The sequence below is a fragment of the Bombus terrestris genome, chromosome 9, assembly GCF_910591885.1.
Source record: "Bombus terrestris chromosome 9, iyBomTerr1.2, whole genome shotgun sequence".
Lineage (NCBI taxonomy): Eukaryota > Metazoa > Arthropoda > Insecta > Hymenoptera > Apidae > Bombus > Bombus terrestris.
Genome location: NC_063277.1, coordinates 319,696 through 339,462, shown reverse-complemented (window position 1 = coordinate 339,462; position 19,767 = coordinate 319,696). Strand labels below are relative to the sequence as shown.

General features: G+C 35.9%; 2 protein-coding genes across 6 annotated transcripts; one reads left to right on the top strand and one right to left on the bottom strand.

The window, feature by feature from the left end:
• The first annotated feature begins 1,197 nt into the window (after positions 1-1,197).
• On the top strand, positions 1,198-8,559 carry LOC100647976 (phosphatidylinositol-glycan biosynthesis class X protein). 4 transcript variants are annotated; one of them, XM_048409002.1, is made up of 4 exons: positions 1,198-7,326; positions 7,764-7,890; positions 7,968-8,279; positions 8,374-8,559. In XM_048409002.1, exons 1-4 carry the CDS (start codon positions 7,193-7,195, stop codon positions 8,524-8,526), a joined length of 726 nt encoding a protein of 241 aa, XP_048264959.1. In that variant the 5' UTR covers positions 1,198-7,192; the 3' UTR covers positions 8,527-8,559. The 4 variants fall into 4 exon arrangements, with proteins under 4 accessions (XP_048264959.1, XP_048264962.1, XP_048264961.1 ...); XM_048409005.1 differs by having other exon boundaries at positions 1,455-7,000; XM_048409004.1 differs by having other exon boundaries at positions 1,473-7,171.
• A 148-nt stretch (positions 8,560-8,707) lies between these two features.
• LOC100647855 (putative inorganic phosphate cotransporter) lies at positions 8,708-19,525 on the bottom strand. Of its 2 annotated transcripts, none has more exons than XM_003397432.4 (7): positions 19,303-19,525; positions 17,091-17,224; positions 15,965-16,265; positions 14,950-15,188; positions 14,579-14,728; positions 11,786-12,163; positions 8,708-8,994 (listed from the first exon to the last, which is right to left on the bottom strand). In XM_003397432.4, exons 1-7 carry the CDS (start codon positions 19,382-19,384, stop codon positions 8,767-8,769), a joined length of 1,512 nt encoding a protein of 503 aa, XP_003397480.1. In that variant the 5' UTR covers positions 19,385-19,525; the 3' UTR covers positions 8,708-8,766. The 2 variants fall into 2 exon arrangements, with proteins under 2 accessions (XP_003397480.1, XP_048264957.1); XM_048409000.1 differs by lacking the exon at positions 19,303-19,525 and adding an exon at positions 18,057-18,409.
• Between the last annotated feature and the right edge of the window lie 242 nt (positions 19,526-19,767).

Sequence of the window (19,767 nt, the reverse complement as noted above, 5' to 3'; positions counted from 1 at the left end):
TCATTTTCATACAATAAACGTGTATTTTCTATATAAAAATTCCGGTTTCATATTTACATACCTGGTATAGACAAATTCCGGTTTCATACTTACAGACCTGATAAATTACATTTCTCTGGGCGGTCGACTAAGCAATCTCATGGAGAGCAAGCGACCATCAACTCTATCGACACCCAAATGCAGCAGCAACATGTCTGCAGGGAAGTAACAATAATTTAGACAACAACCACTACTTCAGTCCCGTACAAAAATTCCAATACCTTCGGTCCGCCCTAATGGGAGCGGACTGCGTGAATGCATTAACCCTCAATAACGCAAATTACATTGACGCTATAGCCCTTCTCAAGAAGTGATTCGAGTGTCCGCGACACACCGCTTTATGCCACAGCCTTGCAATCATTAATTATCCAAAAATAGCTAAAGAATCTTCAACTGCCTTGAGATATTTAATCAATACGATCAAACAAAATCTTCACTCATTGAATACCAATACAAACGCCATATTTATCAGCCTCATCCTTTCGAAATTACCACCAAATATCATTAAACAGTGGGATCTCACGTTACCTAACAAGGAAGTGCCTCAATACACTCAACTATTGGATTTCCTATGAGATTGGCACTCAGCTCCATATCGGCCTTCATGGTCATAGCCACAAGAGGACAGGCTCTGTCGACATCGCGCGGACTGGGCCTGAGGGTCTTTCTTGCGAAGTCGGGGGCCATCTGGTTCTACGATAAGAAAAGGCGAGAGATTCCTTCGTCCGGTCTGAGCATAAATATGACAGGTGAAACCGTTGGGGTAGGATCGCCGATGAAAAACCTGGGTCTCGTCATAGACAGCCAATTCGAGCCGCACCGTGTCGGCGGCTGCCAATGCCTTGTGCGGCCTGCTGCCGAACATCGACGGGGCGAGAGTCACGGTGCGTCGACTATACGAAAGCGTCGTTCAGTTCCAAGCGATGTACGGGGCCCCAGTATGGGCGGACGATCTGATAGCGAGTCGTTGCAGCATCCTGCCTCTCAGAAGGCTGCACAGGGTAACCGCTATCAGAATCGTCAGGGGATACCGAACGGTGTCCCACGCGTCGACGACCGTTCAGATCGCCCCCCCCCCCCCCCCCGTTGGAGTTTCGAGCACTGGCGCTCGCGAGAAGATACGCCCACATGAGAGTATGGGACTCGGGAGAGGACTCGACAGAACAAGTGACCCCAAACGACCTAAAAACCGCCGAGGAGGACGCGTGGGACCAGTGGCGATTCCAGCTGATCAACGAGGGAAGCGAACATCGAGGCGCGGAAACGGTCCTCCCAAACTAAGAGACATGGAAAAGCCGCCGCGGTCTTCCGCTCACTTACAGGATGACCCAGGTGCTCACGAGACACGGCGTGTTCGGCGAGTCCTGAGGAAATACGGATGGGAGACGACGAACATCTGTCACCACTGCGGGGAGAACAGGGATGCGGCGCAGCACACGCTGGAGTTTTATCCGGCGTGGGAGTTGTTCCGCTACATCCTGTGGCACGTCGTAGGCGAAAGATCGAGCGTCTCGGCGATCGTAGAAGCGATGTTTAGTTATAAGCGATCATAGAGTTATGCTCGCAAAGGAGCGAGTAGAAAGAGAGTGAAAGAGAAACTCTCACCCTTGTAGGATAACGCAATGGAGGGGGATGGCGGCCAGGCGGCCTAGAGCCGCTTCATCGTCGTCCCAACGGACCACGACCAGAAGGGAGGATAGCGCTAGGGGCAATAGCCCCCTCTCCCTAACGCCAAATTCAACAGTCAAGGAATTGTTAGTACTGGCTCTAACAAGAGGACACGGGAAGGGGGTGCAATAGAAGATAATTTATAAGAGGTTCCTGGAGCACTCCTGTCATACGGGTAGAATGGTCATCGTGGAGTTTTAGTCGGTAAGAGTCCGACACTACTCTGCTGTTACCGATTATTAACAGAAGTGGAGTGTCCATGAGGATTTCTTCTCGTGCAAAAAGGAAAAAAGAAAAATGCTCCGTCGACATGTCCGACCTGCCGAGAACCATACACCATTTGGAGATGTGACAGTTTCGAAACCAAATCTTTTGTCGAGCGCCTTAAGGATGTTGAAAGAACATCTCCATGCATCAATTGCCTGCAGAAAGGGCACTCAGTTCCAGATTATCACGCCGAATCATGTCGTATGTGCGGAGAATGGCATCACACGATGCTGCATAAGACCAAACACCACTAGAAGTCTCGTTCCGTCACATCCAGTCGAAACTCTTCTCCGTCAAGCAGTCGATCCGCGACACCCTCTTCGCAACCCTACTCATCACCTACTCGTTATCGAAAATCCACAACAAACTACAGATCGGAGACACCACAAACGTCTCCAAGCCCATCCTCTAGCCATCGACAAACACGATGACACCGACAATCGACGATTCCAATGACGATCGAATATATTAACCCAGTAGCATCCGTCTCATTACACAACGATCTGGTAATCACGGCTCAGATCAGCATTTTGCACGATAGACAACAACCAATCCATTGTCGAGCGCTGCTCGACATTGGATCTAGCATGGACTTCATAAAAGGTAAAGGAAATTTTGGTCCCAATTGGAGCCCCCACACCTTAACGACGATTTCTAAGCTCTACATTACGATCACGCCCACTTCCATTGACGGTACTTACGAACACACATTGACGTTCCCCATTATCCCGACCATATCGACCTTAAACCCAACTCAACCCATCGATCGCTCGACACTTAACATACCCAGGAATCTCCGATTAGCCGATCCACGATTCTACTTACCAGCCCCGATCGATGTCTTATTGAGCTCGGGAATCAACATTTGCGTCGATGTGTGTCGGACATATCAATTTAACGCAGCCGGACAAGTCCGAACTGCGTCTGCAAAAAGCGCGATTCAGATGGGTCATCGGAGCCTAACTTCCCAAACCGCGACAAACACATTTCACGCATCCACGATGGCTCTACAAGCGGACCTCGCGCGGTTTTGGGAAATCGACGAAGGACCGCCGATTAAACATATTTCAGACACAGATCGACGATGCGATGAACACTTCCGAGCTCACATCCGACGCACCAGCGAAGAACGATACATCGTCGCTCTCTCATTCAACGACCAGCTTCAGTCGCTTGGATCCTCCAAAACGCTTGCGATGAAACGACTTGCCTCCCTCAACCGTCGATTCCAACGCAACAAGCGCTTCGAATCAGAATATCGAGCAATATTATAAGAATATCTAGAGTTAGGACATATGACGAGAGTCATCACCAACCACTCTCACAATAACGGATACTATCTACCACATCACGGCGTAATCAAGGCATCGAGACAAACCATCAAACTCTGTGTCGTGTTCGACGGATCGGCAACAAGCACCACCGGAGTTTCTCTAAATAATTACGCTTTATGCAGGGCTCGAGTTACAGGAAGACTTGTTTTACATACTTCTTAGATTCCGCTCTCGTCAACATTTCACATTGAAAAGATGTATCGGCAATTCCTCGTGCGACCAGAAGACCAAAAATATTAAAAAATCTTATGATGCAGCGCGGATGGGGAAACCGAAACGTACCAACTCAACACCGTAACGTTCGTTTTATCCGCAGCCCCGTGTCTAACCATTCGGTGCCTCAAGCAACTGGCAGAGGATAAGGGACATCGGTTTCCGCGGGCAGCGCAAGTCCTGCAGCGAGATTTCTACGTCAACGATGCCCTCACCGGAGCTGAGACGAAGAACAAAGCTCTTACACTGAGAGCAGAACACGCCGAGTTACTTAAATTAGCAGGTTTAAACATAGGGAAATGGGCATCAAACGGCAAGGAACTATTACAAGATCTCTCCGAAGAGGAGACAAACCACCAACAACATCTGGGTGATTCGCAAACTTTGAAAACGCTTGGTGTATTTTGGAATTCCTCTGACGATTCCATCCTTTACTCAGTCGAAATCTGACCCACTAAATCTAGGACCCGCTAGGATTACTCGCGCCGGTGATCGTTCGGGCCAAAATACTGCTCCAACGAGTTTGGTCATTGAAGGTCGATTGGGATGAGTCACTTCCGGTAGATTTATATTCAGAATGGAACACAGGTACTATGCCCAGTTACTACTGCTAAACAACATCAGGTTCCAACGCAAAGTAATAATCGAATCCGCAACGGAGATCGAAATACACGGCATCTGCGATGCCAGCGAAAAGGCTTACGGAGCCTGCGTTTATCTCCGAACCATTAACCCTGACAGGTTCGTCTGGACACAGTTTCTAACAGCGAAATCGAAGGTAGCCCCGATCAAATCCCAGGCCATTCCTCGATTCGAGCTGAGCGGAACACTGCTTCTCACGTCCCTGATCTCGGGAATACAGCAAGCCCTATTGAACAACCTTACTCGAACCGTTTGTTGGACGGATTCCACCATCGTGCTTCATTGGATAAACACCTCGCCTCATACGCCCAAAACATTTGTCGCCAACCGAGTATCCGAGATTAAAACGAAGACCAGTATTCGCGATTGGCGCCATGTTCTCACTAACAATTCCGCGGATCTAATATCACGAGGTCAAATGCCCGAAGAGTTTCTGCGCCCGACTATTTGGCAGCACGATCCTGAATGGCTCCAACAGTCGGATGAGTGCTGGCCGACATGGACACTAAAACCGCAAATTGAAATACGAAAAAGGGCGATCTGTCTGTCCGCGACTCCCGCCGACTACAGTTTGTTACAGAGATACTCATCTTGGCCTAAACTAATACGAATCACCGCTCGCTGTCTTCGATAGAAACAGAAACAAAACCGAGCGTCACCCTTAACCATAGACGAATTAAATACAGCACACAACAAAATTATAAAATTATTACAAAACAGCCATTTCTCCGAAGAAATTAGCACCCTCCGTAAGGATCGAGACGCGACGGTAAAAGGAAAACTCACGCGACTCAATTCATTTATAATCATTCATAATCATTCATTTATAAGGAAGGGATGTTGCGACGTCGAATCATATTGCTTAAATCAGCCGTAACGGCTCTAATAATCGAACACGAACATAAAATCAACCTATATTCCGAAGCACAGGCTACGTTGTACGCAGTAAGACAATGGTGCTGGTCCATTGACGGCCGAAGTTAAGACTGGCGTACGGTAAAAGGTTGCGTCCGTTGCTGCCTGAGTCTTGGTTCTTTTTTAATTAATGCTACTTTTTTTTGTAATATTAAACTTTCAATGATTTATAAAAATTAATAAAGTAGAGCTACTATAATCTGAAATAAAGTAATACAATATAAAATCAAAGAATGTTAAATACAAATTAGAAAAACTAATCATCTTCTTAGATCAGGATCTTCGGATTTAACCCTTTCCGTGCCCATTGTCAGGATCTCATTCACGTGCTCAGGTGCTACTTGAATGGCAGAAAGATATTGAGCACGATGACCATAATTAATGCAGAAATTTTTCAGCGACTGACAATGGTGCACGACGTATTTTCTACATTGTGTGTGTGTCTGTGTGTGTCTGTGTGTGGTTAGACAGTGGTATTGCGCCGTTTTTCTCATTCGCTACAACTTAAAGTATTAAAAATGTTCAGACATATATTAATTTCATTTATATATCAATATAATCACAATTTGTGACAATATCATCTACACAATTAAGTGTAACCACACTGTTAATATTGCTGTCAATTAAAGTTATAATTCCAAGTTTACTTACATTTATTTTAACAATATAATTTCTTTAGACGTCTTTCATCACGTTTTGCGCAATGATTAACTTCGTCAGTCGATTTCAGGAAAATGGTAGGCTAATTTAGAGTATGCATATTGTATGTTAAGCTCGGATGTTGGAGGCGTCCTGGGACATCCTCTCTAGTGCTTTGCTCCCGAGTGTTTGTGTGAGAATCGTAGAGTGGGTATATTGGTGTACTTGTTTTGCCTACTTAGTAGAGTATAAATAAGAACGGAGTATTCTAGAATTATATAACTCCATTCAAACTATTGTAGCTGTCCATATCAATTGAGGATTAAGATCTTAAACCTAAGGAAGATTCTTCAGTGATCTGAAGCATTTCTAAAAACAATTCTGATGAGCAGACTTTACAAAAGAACGAATGTGTGAGATTGCGAGCCCGTAGGACACGCGAAATTAGCAAAAATCGTCAGAGGGTAAAACGTGACCCTGTGACTTAATTTAAGAAGTACACCGCGCCAACTTCAAATTAAAGAAGCTTCCTGCTTTATCCCGAAAAAGAAAACTGGTTACCAAGATTATCAATGATGACATTTTGTTATATTCATACTTTGCTATTTGTTACTTTATCACATTGCACATACATTTCAATTGTTCTATTTTATTATCGGCATAATCTTTTTGTAAATAGTGTTACGTGGCCTTTCTAATATTTTGGGGAATTCGGCGCGGTTGCGGCACGCGCAGTGTTGAAGCACTTTGTTCGCGTAACAACTTCAAAGAATTCGAAAAAACTATTTCGATGTTTAAATGAAGAAATACACAACAAATTAACTTGAACAACAATTTATATTTAAAACTAATAGATTGAATACTTTATCAAAGATTTGCGTCGTTATGAAATTTACTTAAACTTTCAGCTCAGCGTGACGGTTCTAATTTTGAGCCGCGGAGTAACCATCGCTGCCTTGACAATGTTCCTTCCCATGATAGCGAAAGTAAATACGAAATTTGAAAGTGATCACAGTTATTACTGATAAATAATTTTTACATTTAGTCAATAAATCTGTCAAATAACTTTAGTTCGTTTGCCTTGGCTACGCTACTGTACAGTTAAATTTGCAGCGCTAGAATGTATCCTATTATCATACAAGAAATTCACGCTAGAGGGAACCACATACTTACGCCAGTTCATAAGTTAGAGATGAGAATTTAAAGTGTTAAAACGTGTCAAGCACATAAAGTTTGATCGAAATCTGTTGTGAAGTTCGGTTTAGCGTTAAATTGTTAAATAAGTAATTTAAGTTTCTCGTTATAATAAATAAAGTATTTATTGTGTTATAAGTGTTGTTGAATCATTAGAATTAACTGTCGAGAGCCCTATAAGTGAGCCACATAAATGACAAACCAGGGATACCTATTCAGCTTCCATGAAAATACAGAAAAAAATGCATAATTAAAAAGATGTAATTATAGACATTTAAAAAATGATATCAAGTTTTGTTAAACAATCTTTTATACAAATTTGCTTATTTTACATACTTATTTTGAAAATTGTAGTAAGTTGTGATAAATTAGATGCTCGTGTTTCATTAAAAGTGCAAGGAACGGGATTTCATAGGTTAGACCATCGTATCAAAGTAAAGCAAAAAAAATGTCTATTATCCAATCTAAACGGGTGAAATTTGATTATACGTTGATAATTTTATTCAAAAAGTAAATTATGTATTATTATGTATTATTCATGAGATAAAAACATAGATAATTTCTGTAAGGTTTTTTACATAATTGAAACCATTATTTTTTTATCACTTACACATGTAGAAATTAAGAATTTTAATCCTAATCGTTCTATTAATATTACTATTGTTATTTTATTTAATAATAATTATATGTATAATGTATATATGTTTATATAATATGTATCAAATGTCCCATTTATTATATATATATGTATATCTTGGTAAAATACTTGGATAACACAGACTGAAATAACAAAGATTTATCAAAATCATTAAAACATTTTGTTTTATTTTTCATGAAAAATTCTATTTACAGAGATTTAATGTATCAAGTACATGTCGATCAATTTATAGAAGAATGTTATGTAGCCATTTATTTACAACTTCCATCTGCTCTATATGCTAATGTTAATGAATTGACTAATTTAAGAAGACTTGGAATTGTAAGTTGATACAAATACAATTAAAGTATATAATATATTTATATGAAATTATATTAATTCACATATATACAAATCAGATTTCACAATTTCAGAGTACAGTATGCGTTAATGGAGAGTCTGACATTGAGTTATTTGCAGAGGAAGCACAGATACAAACTGTAACCATTTGCTCCAGTTTGATTCGTGCAGGATGTACTTTAAAAGTTCCAATACATCAACGTTATCAACATGCCAACGATAGTAATAAATATATGAACATTACTTTACCAAACCCAACGCTATTATTAGGTTGTAAAGAAAGAATTAAGGATTATAGAGTTTCTAAACTTGATTTGTGTTCTCCATGCGTAGAGATTGTATCTAAGTGGAGAGAGATTCCATATATCATGGTAAAAAATAAACTTTGTTATTTAAGTAATGAAGTTATTTTATCTTTATCTTTATAAATAGAAATATGTTTTACTTTTTGTATCCATTTTGCAGGATAAGGAAGACATATGGACAATACCAGTTGGTGAAACAACTATGTTACCTGTAGTAACTTTTATCACATTTTCATTAACTATTTTATGTACACTATGTCTTATACAAACAATTTGGAAATCTATGTCAAAACAACATTTTAAAACCCAGTAACATGTTTTAAATAAACTTGTTTGCATAATATAATTATTAATCATCATTATATATATATACATATATATAATGATAATTTTGTAATAAATATTAAATATAATACACATATTCATGTACACACAGCACTCATTTTAAAATATTTTTCATACACTTGCAAATAAAATAATAATGCACTCTGCAATCACAATATTTACAATACATTTTATGAATAATGTCATATTCTTTAGTATCAGAGCAATATTACGACTCTTTTCCTAGATCCATCTTTTCAGTATCTTTTTCTCTTTGTGCATATCCCTTTTCCATCGATGATTCAGTTGCAGAACTCATAGAGATATCCTTTTTCTCCTTTACAGGGTCATTCCATTCTTGAATTTTAGTTGTACCAAACACAATAAAAGTGAAATTTCCAAGAAAATATATTATGGATGTTAAAAAGAACATATTTCTCCATTCCTCAACACTATTCTGAAGATTGAAAAATAATAAAACATTAATAAATTCTGCCCGCCATTTAGATTATTTTCTTTTTCACATATTATCTTAAATAATTAAAGTACATTAACACGTTGACTGCCACGCGTGTTTTCAAAGAAATCTCCGTCAGGCCACGCGTGCAGGAGTACCAAGCGTTCTCTGCTAGGTGCTCCCGTCGATATTTTATTAATGCGAGTTGCTTATCTGGTGGTCTCAAGAATGATCTTTCGTTTCGTTTGTTCGCAACATTAAAACCACTAGCTGTTGTTGAATATAATGAAGGAAAGTGCGGTATAGATTATTCCGACCAAACAGCTTTTAATGCCACCATAATTAGAAAAGGAATCAAATGGTACAGAAAACTTGGCATTCAACTACTTCTGGGAATTTCTGTTGTAAACACTTTGACGATTTACAAAATTGCAACAAGGAAGAATATAAATATTAGAATATTTAGACAATTATTATTTGCAAAATTATTAGGTTTGTCCGAAAATACAAAAAATCCTTGTCTTCGACGGAGTCGGCATTAATATCGCCGTTTGGAAAAATAATTCTGGAAGAAGCATTAGACGCGCATGCAAACTATGTTATGCAAATAAAAGACGTCGAATGGACCGAACAAAGGCACAAAAGAATTTGAAGAAAACAACAACTTATTGTCCAAATTGTCCTGACCAACCTCAATTATGTATAGAATGCTTTAAAGTTTTACATTATTATTAAATAATTTTTTAATAAATCATTTTCGTATTACTTTTATAACAATTCAACAGTTTTATTATTATGGAATATCTTTTCAAATACCTGTAACGATCCTTCGCAAGTAGTCAAATAAGCGACACCCGAATATGGGTTACGCGGTCTGGCTAGAAACTTTGCTGACACCCGAATACGGGTGTCGTGGCAGTCAACGTGTTAATGAATCATTAATATAAAGACGTTTGTGAGTATACGACATAAAATATTAATAATTAAGGAACCTATGACAAGTTTACATTCTTCCCATTTTACAACCTCAGTTCAATCTCTCAAATCATTATGATATAGTTAAGCAATAGCAAAGAAGATTACAAGAGAAATATTCCAATTAGTTGACTGTGGTGTTAACGAGCTTTTGCAAGTTATTAGTATAAATGAGAATTGGGGCCTAAAATCGATATATTGATAATATTCACGTAGTTGTAAGTTACAACAAACTCCTGTAGCCTATATGCAGCTATGCGCAGGTTCTTTAAGTTCGTCCGACTTTCATTTATAAACAGAAGATAGCGATCAGCGGCCGGTAACCAAACTTATGCATACGCTATCATAGACCGATAGCTTTTCGCGAATATCTCGGAAAATAAGTACCCTTTATATATATGGAAAAAAGTTGTTCAAAATATCAATTTCTATAACTATATTGAAAAATTATCCGAATTGGAGGGTAGGCAGCTTTTCTACAGTTTCGAAAAATATTGTCTGAGAGTAATTTTTTTAATGAGATTTCAAGATCGTCATCATCCTTTTTAGTAGCACTTATCGACATATTACTCACCTTACCGATTTCAATAATTTTTAGATACATTGTAAAGATCAACATTTCGAACAACTTTTCTCTCTCTATATATAAGCGTCGCTCGGCCCCTAGTTTGCCAAATATTCACAAGGAATTATTGATATCGCTACAGTGAATTTTGCCTATAATCGTGCGTCCGTGACAGGGCACCTGTTACTATTGATTGTTTGCCGCTTCATGGAGGCCAGATAAAATGACGCCTCAAGCAAACTTAATTCTTATTTTTTGTTTATAGTTTATATAGATTTGGATTAAATGTCATTTTATCCAGCAATTGTGAGGTGGCGGCCAGCTACCAATACCGACGCATACCCTTTCATGATCGTTCAATAGTAGGCAAAATACATTATGGTGATACCGATAATTTTTTGCAAATATTTCAATAACTGAATGGCGGTTATATATATAGAAAAAAGTTGTTCAAAATGTTGATTCCTAAAATATATCTAAAAATTATCGAAATCAATAAGATAATTGAGATGTCGATAATTATCAACATTATCTACCATTACATGTGTTCTTTTGTTCTGTGAAGTTTTTTTCTATATGACCATTAAGTAACGGAGATATTTAGGTATTCCGATTTGTATGTCCCACTCTGTATGTAGAAGGTATATATGTATACTATCAACTATATACTATCAACTATACTATCAACTTGCAAACGTTCATTAAAATTGAAGTCGATCAATTGGGATCTTACTCTTGTTAGTATAGAACGTCAAAATTCTACTCGTATCCTATCATGGTAAAGTTAAGGCAATCTATCTTTTGACGACATTTGAAATATCGATTTACTAACAAAAGCTGCAAAGTACAATCCTTTCCGAAAAATTCTTCTAGTTTGTATACGAGTTGAAACGATCAATCCAATTACCGTTTAATCAACTGTTACAAGTGTACATATCATGTAAGTAATAATACGTATATTGTATATAATATATCGCAAATAAAAATAACGACGAAAAAAGAAGGGATACAAACACACAACGACATGAGTATTAATTCGACTTACAAAAGATCAAATTTTTACGATTTCTAATTTCTCTTAATAAATCATATTTAAAATGTTGTTCAACTCAGGCTGTACATTAGCTGTATTTGTTCTATCTGTCTGAATTTCAAAAGAATGCCAGGAAAATCAGCAATAATAGTATAATCTAATTGCATAGAGAAGAGTAAATTATTTTAGAAATAATAAAGAATTATTATTATACATACCGGATGTTTAACGATGACACTGGCAATTAGCGGAGCCAAAATGCTACAAATATTTGCCACGGTATTTGTAATGCCCATCAAAGGACCAGCGAAGTTTGGACTAAGATCCATGTGATTGACATTATGTCCACAATAAATAGCAACATTACTAGCAACAGCGAATATTAAAAGTGCTCTTGCTATTCCAGGTTCTTCCTTAGTAACATATCCAAGACCGATTAATATAATTGCTGGGACCCATTCACCGATCGTATTACAAATTTTTCTCGATGCTTGTACGGTTAAAACATTTCGTTTAATCAGGATATCCGAAATATAGCTAATTGGGAAACTACAAATCCATGCTGCGAGATATGGTAGTGCACTCCATAGACCATTCTAAGACAGATCAAAATAAATATTTTAAGTTTTAAATAAATAAAGTTTTGAACTTTTTTTCGAGTATTTATAAAAGTAAATAGCTGTGGTCCTCCAATTGAAGAGTCCAAAGGAAAGGACATTGTATCGTGTCCGCTGTTTTCTTTCCGTTATATATGTGTATATATATATATATATATATTTTATGTTAGACCTGAGACATATAATAGAAGAATGTGAAATAACGGGAGGATCAAAGGACATAAGAAAAACGCTAAATGAGACGGGAGAAGGTTTAACAGAACTGAAAGCAATAATAGAAAAGAGAAGGGCAAACGACAGGAAGCATGCAAAGCAAGGAGACTAAAGCCCAAAATTGCAATAGTTTTTAGTCATTAGTGGTTAATTTGTAGTTCCTAGTTTTAGTTTTTGGAGAATAGAATAACTAAGAGAGTGCAATAAAATAGAGTGGAAAAGAGGGGAGGTAGATATATAAGAAGAGAATTAGACACAAGAGATGTAAAACCGAAAGTTCGTCCAAAGCCGAAAGGCACGGACTAAGCAACAATAAATAATAAATAAATAAATATAATTTGATGTTCATACGATATAACGCTATTTTGTAATGAAAAGTGAATATTTATCGAAAAACTTAGTCGGTTATTCAACAGATGCTACAAAATGTTAAATTAATATTTCATATTATTCCACGAATATAGTCACCACGTTTGCTTCAAAATAAATAATAAACGCGATAGTTGCGCTTCTTTTCTATGTTAGAGTTTTCTTATAAAACGCGTTACATTCATAAAAACTAAAGACAATAAGGCTTGAAGAATTGAGATATTTGCGAAATCCATCTGGTAAACGTAAGTCCACTTTTTCAATGGAAATCTCTAATAAATCTCTATGTAAAGTTTGAAGATCGTTCTGTCATTCTGACAGTCGACGAGGAACTTTCAAAGAACTGAAAATATTAAGTTAAAATGTCATTTGAGTGTATTATGTGTACAGTGCGCGTAATAAGTGTTATGCATATGCAGTGTAACAATATTTATATTGTAGCCATATTTATTACAATATGTATACGTTTGAAGAACTTTCAGACATGCACTTTTGCTATGTTGCGGCGGACGGCAATAATACAGAAGCCCGAAGTTTATACACCGAAAAATATTCCAATAGGACTATACCCAGCACAAAGATATTTTGCAAAATAGACCAACGATTGCGGAATACCGGTACGTTAAATCCTGTAAAATATATTCAAGAAAATTTAAGAAGAAAAAATCTTCGCAAATGGATGAGTCGGAAAATCGAACGCATCACCATATTCTACCAACTCAATGCAAGGGCATTTAAATAGTTGTTTTGGAAACAGGTGAATCGGTCGAAGAGGACCTGTGCTTTAGCCTGCTCGGTCCCCAGATTTAAATCCTTTCGGCTTTTACTACTGGAGACACACGAAGACACAATACGTCAAAATTTTAAGAGAAGAGTCAGGCTCTGTTTACAAGAAAACGGAGGACATATGGAACATCTATTGTAATTTGTTTGTATTTTTTGTGAACACTCGTGGCCGGGACAATCGCGGTACGTGTGTGATTTTGCTGTGAACACTCGCGGAGGCAAAGGATTAGAGAAAACAATCCTCTTTACTTGGAAATTTCATAGGGCGGTTTTCAATATGCTCTTATGGATTTCGAGGCAAGTTTAATGTTCAATCTAACACTTCTTTTGCGTGATGGTTGTTGCGTGAGATTGTTTACATCTCTGAATACCATGGTTTTCTTCTCTACGACTTATGCGAGATAAGTTGTCGCACACGTGTCGGTAGGATTAAATGGACACTATGCGCTCCACTGCTTAGATTGCGCTCCTTTCGTTCATGTAAGGAGGTTTGCTCGCGTGCAGGAATATTTTGGTCGATTTGTAATTGCCAATAACTAGAAAGCAAAGCCGAAAACGCAATTTTCTTATTCTTGATTTTCGTCTTATTTCGACGTAAAGAATCACCCCTTAAATTATGTAGATATAATAGCCAAACACCCTGTGTATATACATTATACATATAGTATAGTAACGCAATTTAATAGCTCTCTCTAATTTCTAATATATGGTAGTAAATATTTAAATTTCGATTTATGTAGAATCAGCAGTTATTTTTCTTCTGGACTCTTCAATTTCGTGAAAAGACTGATGTTATATTCTTCGAAAAGAAACATTATCACGAGTTTTGTTACATTATATTAATATCTTATTTCAAATTCTGATATCGACAATTTTATTTAAGAATAAGTTGAAAGAGATCTGGTAAAAATAGGAAATAATTAGGTTAATGTAAGGATGCTAAACAATCGGATAAACTTGTCGACATACGCGTAACATGCAAATTAACACGAATATGTCAAAGGATGTATTTTATCTGTTACTTACGTTTTGTATATCGGTATCAAAGACTGATCCAATGTACGAAGGAATTTTTGTTAAAAGCATCCAGAAGCCCCAAGTGTGAGCAGACTGTGTAACCAATAGTGCCCACATTGGAATACTGGTTAATATTTTAATCCAAGGAGTTGATAATTTCTAGAAAAATATTACAATGTTGTTATAATTTAAACGTTCCTTCTTTATTCTTTATAAAATGCGATGAGAAATTTTAATACTGAAATTATAACGTGTTTGGCAATCACAATGTTTATGTCGTTTTTTATATTTAATATGGAATACTATAAACTTAGATACCTAGTGTCTATGTTTAGATTAGGAAAGTTTAATCAGGAAGGATGAGGAACAATCATTCTTACCTCTTCTGTTTCTATCATTCCGAGACTATTTTCAATGTATTCTTTTTCATCTTGTGGTATACTTGGATGTTCAGCCGGTGATTCTTTACCAATGAAAAAGAACAGAATACTGGAAATAATTGTTATACAACCCCAAACATAATAACAGCTAGGCCATCCCAAACGAGAAGCTGATAGCTGTCCAGTACTCCATAAACAAAGTACGTTTCCAATCCAGCCTCCGGCATAAACAAAGGTCGCTAAATGTTGCGTGCAATAAATATGTCAGATACTTTTGATAATTACTGGTGTAAGCGTTCAATTGCTAAAAATAATTGTATAGTCTATGTTCTTAATTTATTTTCACTTATAAAATTATCATCTGTTTAATTTTGTCATCTACTTTAACATACTGATTGTCAAAAATGAAATATAGAAAATAATTTTCAGTGCCATCATAAGTTTTTTTCATTTGAATAATTTTTAATGACATTATTTTATTGAAATTTTATATCAATTATTAAAACGAAACGCGCATAATTTATATATACACAAAAGATGCGTACTGTAGGTAAAGATACATTTATACGCTCATGTACAGAAAATGATTTATCAAAGACAGTCGAGTAATTGAAATAAAATATTAAACTTAATGATTTCTAATATAATTAAAAGAGATCGTTATATGTAGAAATCATGAATGGATGTTAACTACTGTTGTCTAGATACAATGAACTGCGATGACTGATACAATTTCTTGAAAAGATTCTTATCGTTGTCAAATGATTCTATAAAATTACTTTGATTATCGACTGGTTTAATAATGGTTCGAAAACCAAACGAGTCAAAGAAAACAGCCTTTTGATGACTTTTCGTGTGGAAATTGCTAAAAGATATAGAAGCTTAATAACCTAATTTAATTCGTATTGTTGGAATTGAAACAACATTTTAAATGATCATTGCGTATCAGTATTCATAATCTGCCTCAATGACCAAAATTTGTATTCATTAAATCATTAAAACACTAAATACTTACAGATTCTCCCTCTTTCGTCCATGGGCGCCCATTTCGAAAGTAATGTGTGAAGACACGGTAGAACAGTGCCTTGAAATAAACCGGCGATTACTCTAGTAACACAAATCGCTTCCCATCCACAGTACTTGGCAAGTACGGGAATTAAAAGTGTTACCAAACCACATGCGAATTGCGCCAGTGAGAAAAGTTTATGAGCTCCCCAAATTCGTGCCACTATGCTACCAATAATTTGCGTGCACACATATCCCCAGAAGAAAGAACTCTGAATTATATCCTTAGTGGCGGTGTCCCATTGAAATTCCTTCAATGAAAAGGATCAAAACTGTAGAGAATAACTTAGAAGTAAATTGTTTCGTAGCTTCTACTTTTAACAAGTATTATTGCAATATTTTACCAAAATTAATATTTTTTATTTTACTTGAGAATTTGTGCTATATATGTACATATTAGGTCATCCCATAAGTTCGTGCCGACATGTATACATTTCATATTTTAAAGAAAAACAAGAGAACTTTTATCGAGACGGAATAATGTCCCTACCAGAAAAATGGGAAGAAGTTGTACAACGTGAGGGAGATTACATTTTTTCATGAAACTGAAAGGTATGTAAACAATCTTAACATATATAACCGCTCGAAAAATGGCACGAACCTATGGGATGACCTAATATATAGAAAGCGATTCGATTTAAATACATATGTACATAATGTGTATGTAAACGCGTGCTAAATTCCTTCTATACATACACATACACACATCGCACGCGTTTACATATAAATTATGTATACAATATGTACGATCAATAATTAAATTCAAGTAATTAGTCGATGTACAATACAAAGTATATTTGAATCATTTGAACCATTTTATATATATTTGTACATTTTATAATTACGATGGACATATAAAATCACAGATACTAATCTGACAATGAGATTTATTCGTTGTAACTATTACGTATTTTGACATTCAAAATATATAGTAGCCATCTACATAACTGCACCGTCAACTGCAGGTGTTAATTTTCTACGAATCGATATTGCTTTCTGTACATAAATCCATTCTACAAAATGATCAGCAGATGAATAATTAATAAACAGATCGAAAGATGGGAAAATAGTCATACTTCGAAAGCAGGATTTGCAGATTTGGCATTAGTCATTGCTTCTAACGTCACTGATGTAGTGACCCTAATGGCATAACAACAGAGAAAGCCCAGTGCCATTAGAAGACTCTGTGTGTGTCTACATCCATATCGTGCTGTAAATTATAAATTAAAGAGTTTCATTAATGGTAAGAAACAAATGATCGACGTACGCGATATACTTGTATAGTTATAGAGAGTGTAATGTCAATTTTACTATGAACATTAAACGCTATAAATAAATAATGTGTTTATTATTTAAAAAGAGTATACTATTAAGTTGGAAAAAAGTGCTGTGTCATCGGTTTCAAGTAAAGATATTAATTAAGAAATAAGTATTCATGAAACACGTTTTTAGAAAATCCTGTATTTGAAATTGTTTGCTAATGCTACTATAGAACTCATAGGAAAATCAATTGCTATTTTACTTACAAGGTTAGTTACAACCTTATTATTTCGATAGCTGTAACAAAAACTTTTAGAAAGCGATAATTCTTTGTAGATCATTTATTCTATAGTAGTTGTGATTATGTCATACTACTCATTTTATAAATATTATTTTGCTTTATTTACATGTTTGTTAGGTATTATAAAATCGTGGTTAAAGCGAAATAAAATGTTATATATGTGTCTGCTTATGAGTAGTATTCATTTACACGTGCTTCTCATGTGATCCATCGTCGCAGACGTGATTGCACTTGAAACATAAGATTTCGATATCGCAAAATTCTTTTTGTTTTTCATTTCATTCTCAAATAGTTTCATTTTGTTCACCCGAAAAAACGAGCTATTTTTTCGTGATACATTACCACTCTTATTTTACACAAATTCATACTTTCAAATACGTAATATTTTATTTAAGAACTCTTAAAGAAATAATAGAAGAAAATATAATTTAAATAACGCGAATAACGTGACTATAGAAAATAGAACTTAGCTAATACATACTTATTATTACATCTTATTTGCACATTCTTTTTTTCTCTTTCCTTCCTTTCAAGGTTTCGATTAAATCAAAATTAATGAACGGATACGATTGCTATTTCATAAATAACATTAATCTTTTAAACCGTGATTTATCTTCCTATTATCCGTTTATAAGTTTCGTTGGTTGCCGTTCGATAGTATGTTATCGTACGATTAAATGATACTAGTTTAAAGTTCTGTTATAACCCTTGAACGATAATTATCAACCGGTTTGAAGTAACTTGTTGCATTCTACGATATTTCTTGCATACCACGATCGTGCAATGCAGAGAATGCGGATGAGCGATTCGTTTATTCCATATTTCTAGGACATCGCGGGAAATCTGACATTGACGAACCGTTGGCGTCATGTCTTGGAATTCAAAGCGATTCGTCACGTATTTATGCTATGCACGTTGAACAAAATACATTGTGTTCTTAAGCATTTTCGCAATTAAACGAATATTTAATGTATATCGTCAAGTAGATCTTACCAAGAAAAGATATTTCTATACGAATACACATGTACATAATATGTATATAGGTATATTAATTATCATTAATGTGTGTAGTAGTATGATAAAAATACTAATATTCGTTACAACTTTAATAGAATACTTAAAATAAATGAATTTATTGACCACTTTAAAGACAGAGAAGCCTAGAAAAGAGGCTTGAAAAGTTGGTAAGAATATGATATTAGATATAAAAAATCATTGCACGAGTGGGAGAATCCAAACACGTGAGAAGCACGATTTTAAATGAGGACAAACGTCACCAATCTTCGCACAAGTCGTGATAAATAAAATTTATCTTTGATCAATGTCACTAAATCAAAATCAGATATTGCTTTCTATACTTCGATTTTATCTTCTAGAATGAACAATTCCATTATCAAATCTATTTCTTTCGTAGTTTCTATAAAGAGTACCAGACGTACCTAATAATAAAAAGCGTAAACGAACTTTGTCTAAAAGAAAATCATTATTAGAATTAAATCGCTCTATTATAAATGATATTGTATATTTTAAAACCTATCTAAGATTTATTTATGAAAAGATCATGTTCTTTTCATCAATGACGCTAATTTGTTCAGATATTGTTGTTCTTCGTGTTGGTGAACTGAGAAGAGAAATACTTGGAAATTGAAACAAATAAAATTAATATAAAACGAGATATACATACATATATGGTAAAATAAGTTTAGTTTTAGATTTTAATTAAATACCTCTTGGTTTGGATGCCGGTATCTGCATCCGCCCCGAAATAGAAATGATGGAGACCCTTTTCGTTGCATGGGAATGCGTCATATTGTTAATAAAAATACTCGAGCGTGCACACAATTTGTTAGGTAGGGTCGAGTTCCGAAGTAAATCGCAAAAAAGACACTACGATCCATCAATCGGTTGATCGTGGCTTTATAGTCCAACACCGAAAAGAGTTTCTCCCACTCTTATTTTTCAAGTTGCACGTTCTGCATGCGTACACACAATAGTACATTATCACTTTTCTCCCTTATCTAATTGGAAAACCAGACGAATACATATATTGTTATAAAATACAATGATACTTTGGAATAGTATTACATAAGACTAATATATAGCGTATCAAACACTACGCGCGTGTATCTAAAATTTTGATATATTTGATTATATTAGCGATTTTTTAAATACAATATACAAACCACACAAAA

Coding starts and splice junctions, on each gene's coding strand:
- LOC100647855 (XM_003397432.4), bottom strand. CDS start 19,384: ATGACGCATTCCCATGCAACGAAAAGGGTCTCCATCATTTCTATTTCG. Junction 17,225..19,302: donor ACCGGCATCCAAACCAAGAG/GTATTTAATTAA, acceptor TATAATTTACAG/CACGATATGGATGTAGACAC. Junction 12,164..14,578: donor TTGATACCGATATACAAAAC/GTAAGTAACAGA, acceptor GATCTGTCTTAG/AATGGTCTATGGAGTGCACT.
- LOC100647976 (XM_048409002.1), top strand. CDS start 7,193: ATGATATCAAGTTTTGTTAAACAATCTTTTATACAAATTTGCTTATTT. Junction 7,327..7,763: donor CAAGGAACGGGATTTCATAG/GTTAGACCATCG, acceptor TTCTATTTACAG/AGATTTAATGTATCAAGTAC. Junction 8,280..8,373: donor GAGAGATTCCATATATCATG/GTAAAAAATAAA, acceptor TCCATTTTGCAG/GATAAGGAAGACATATGGAC.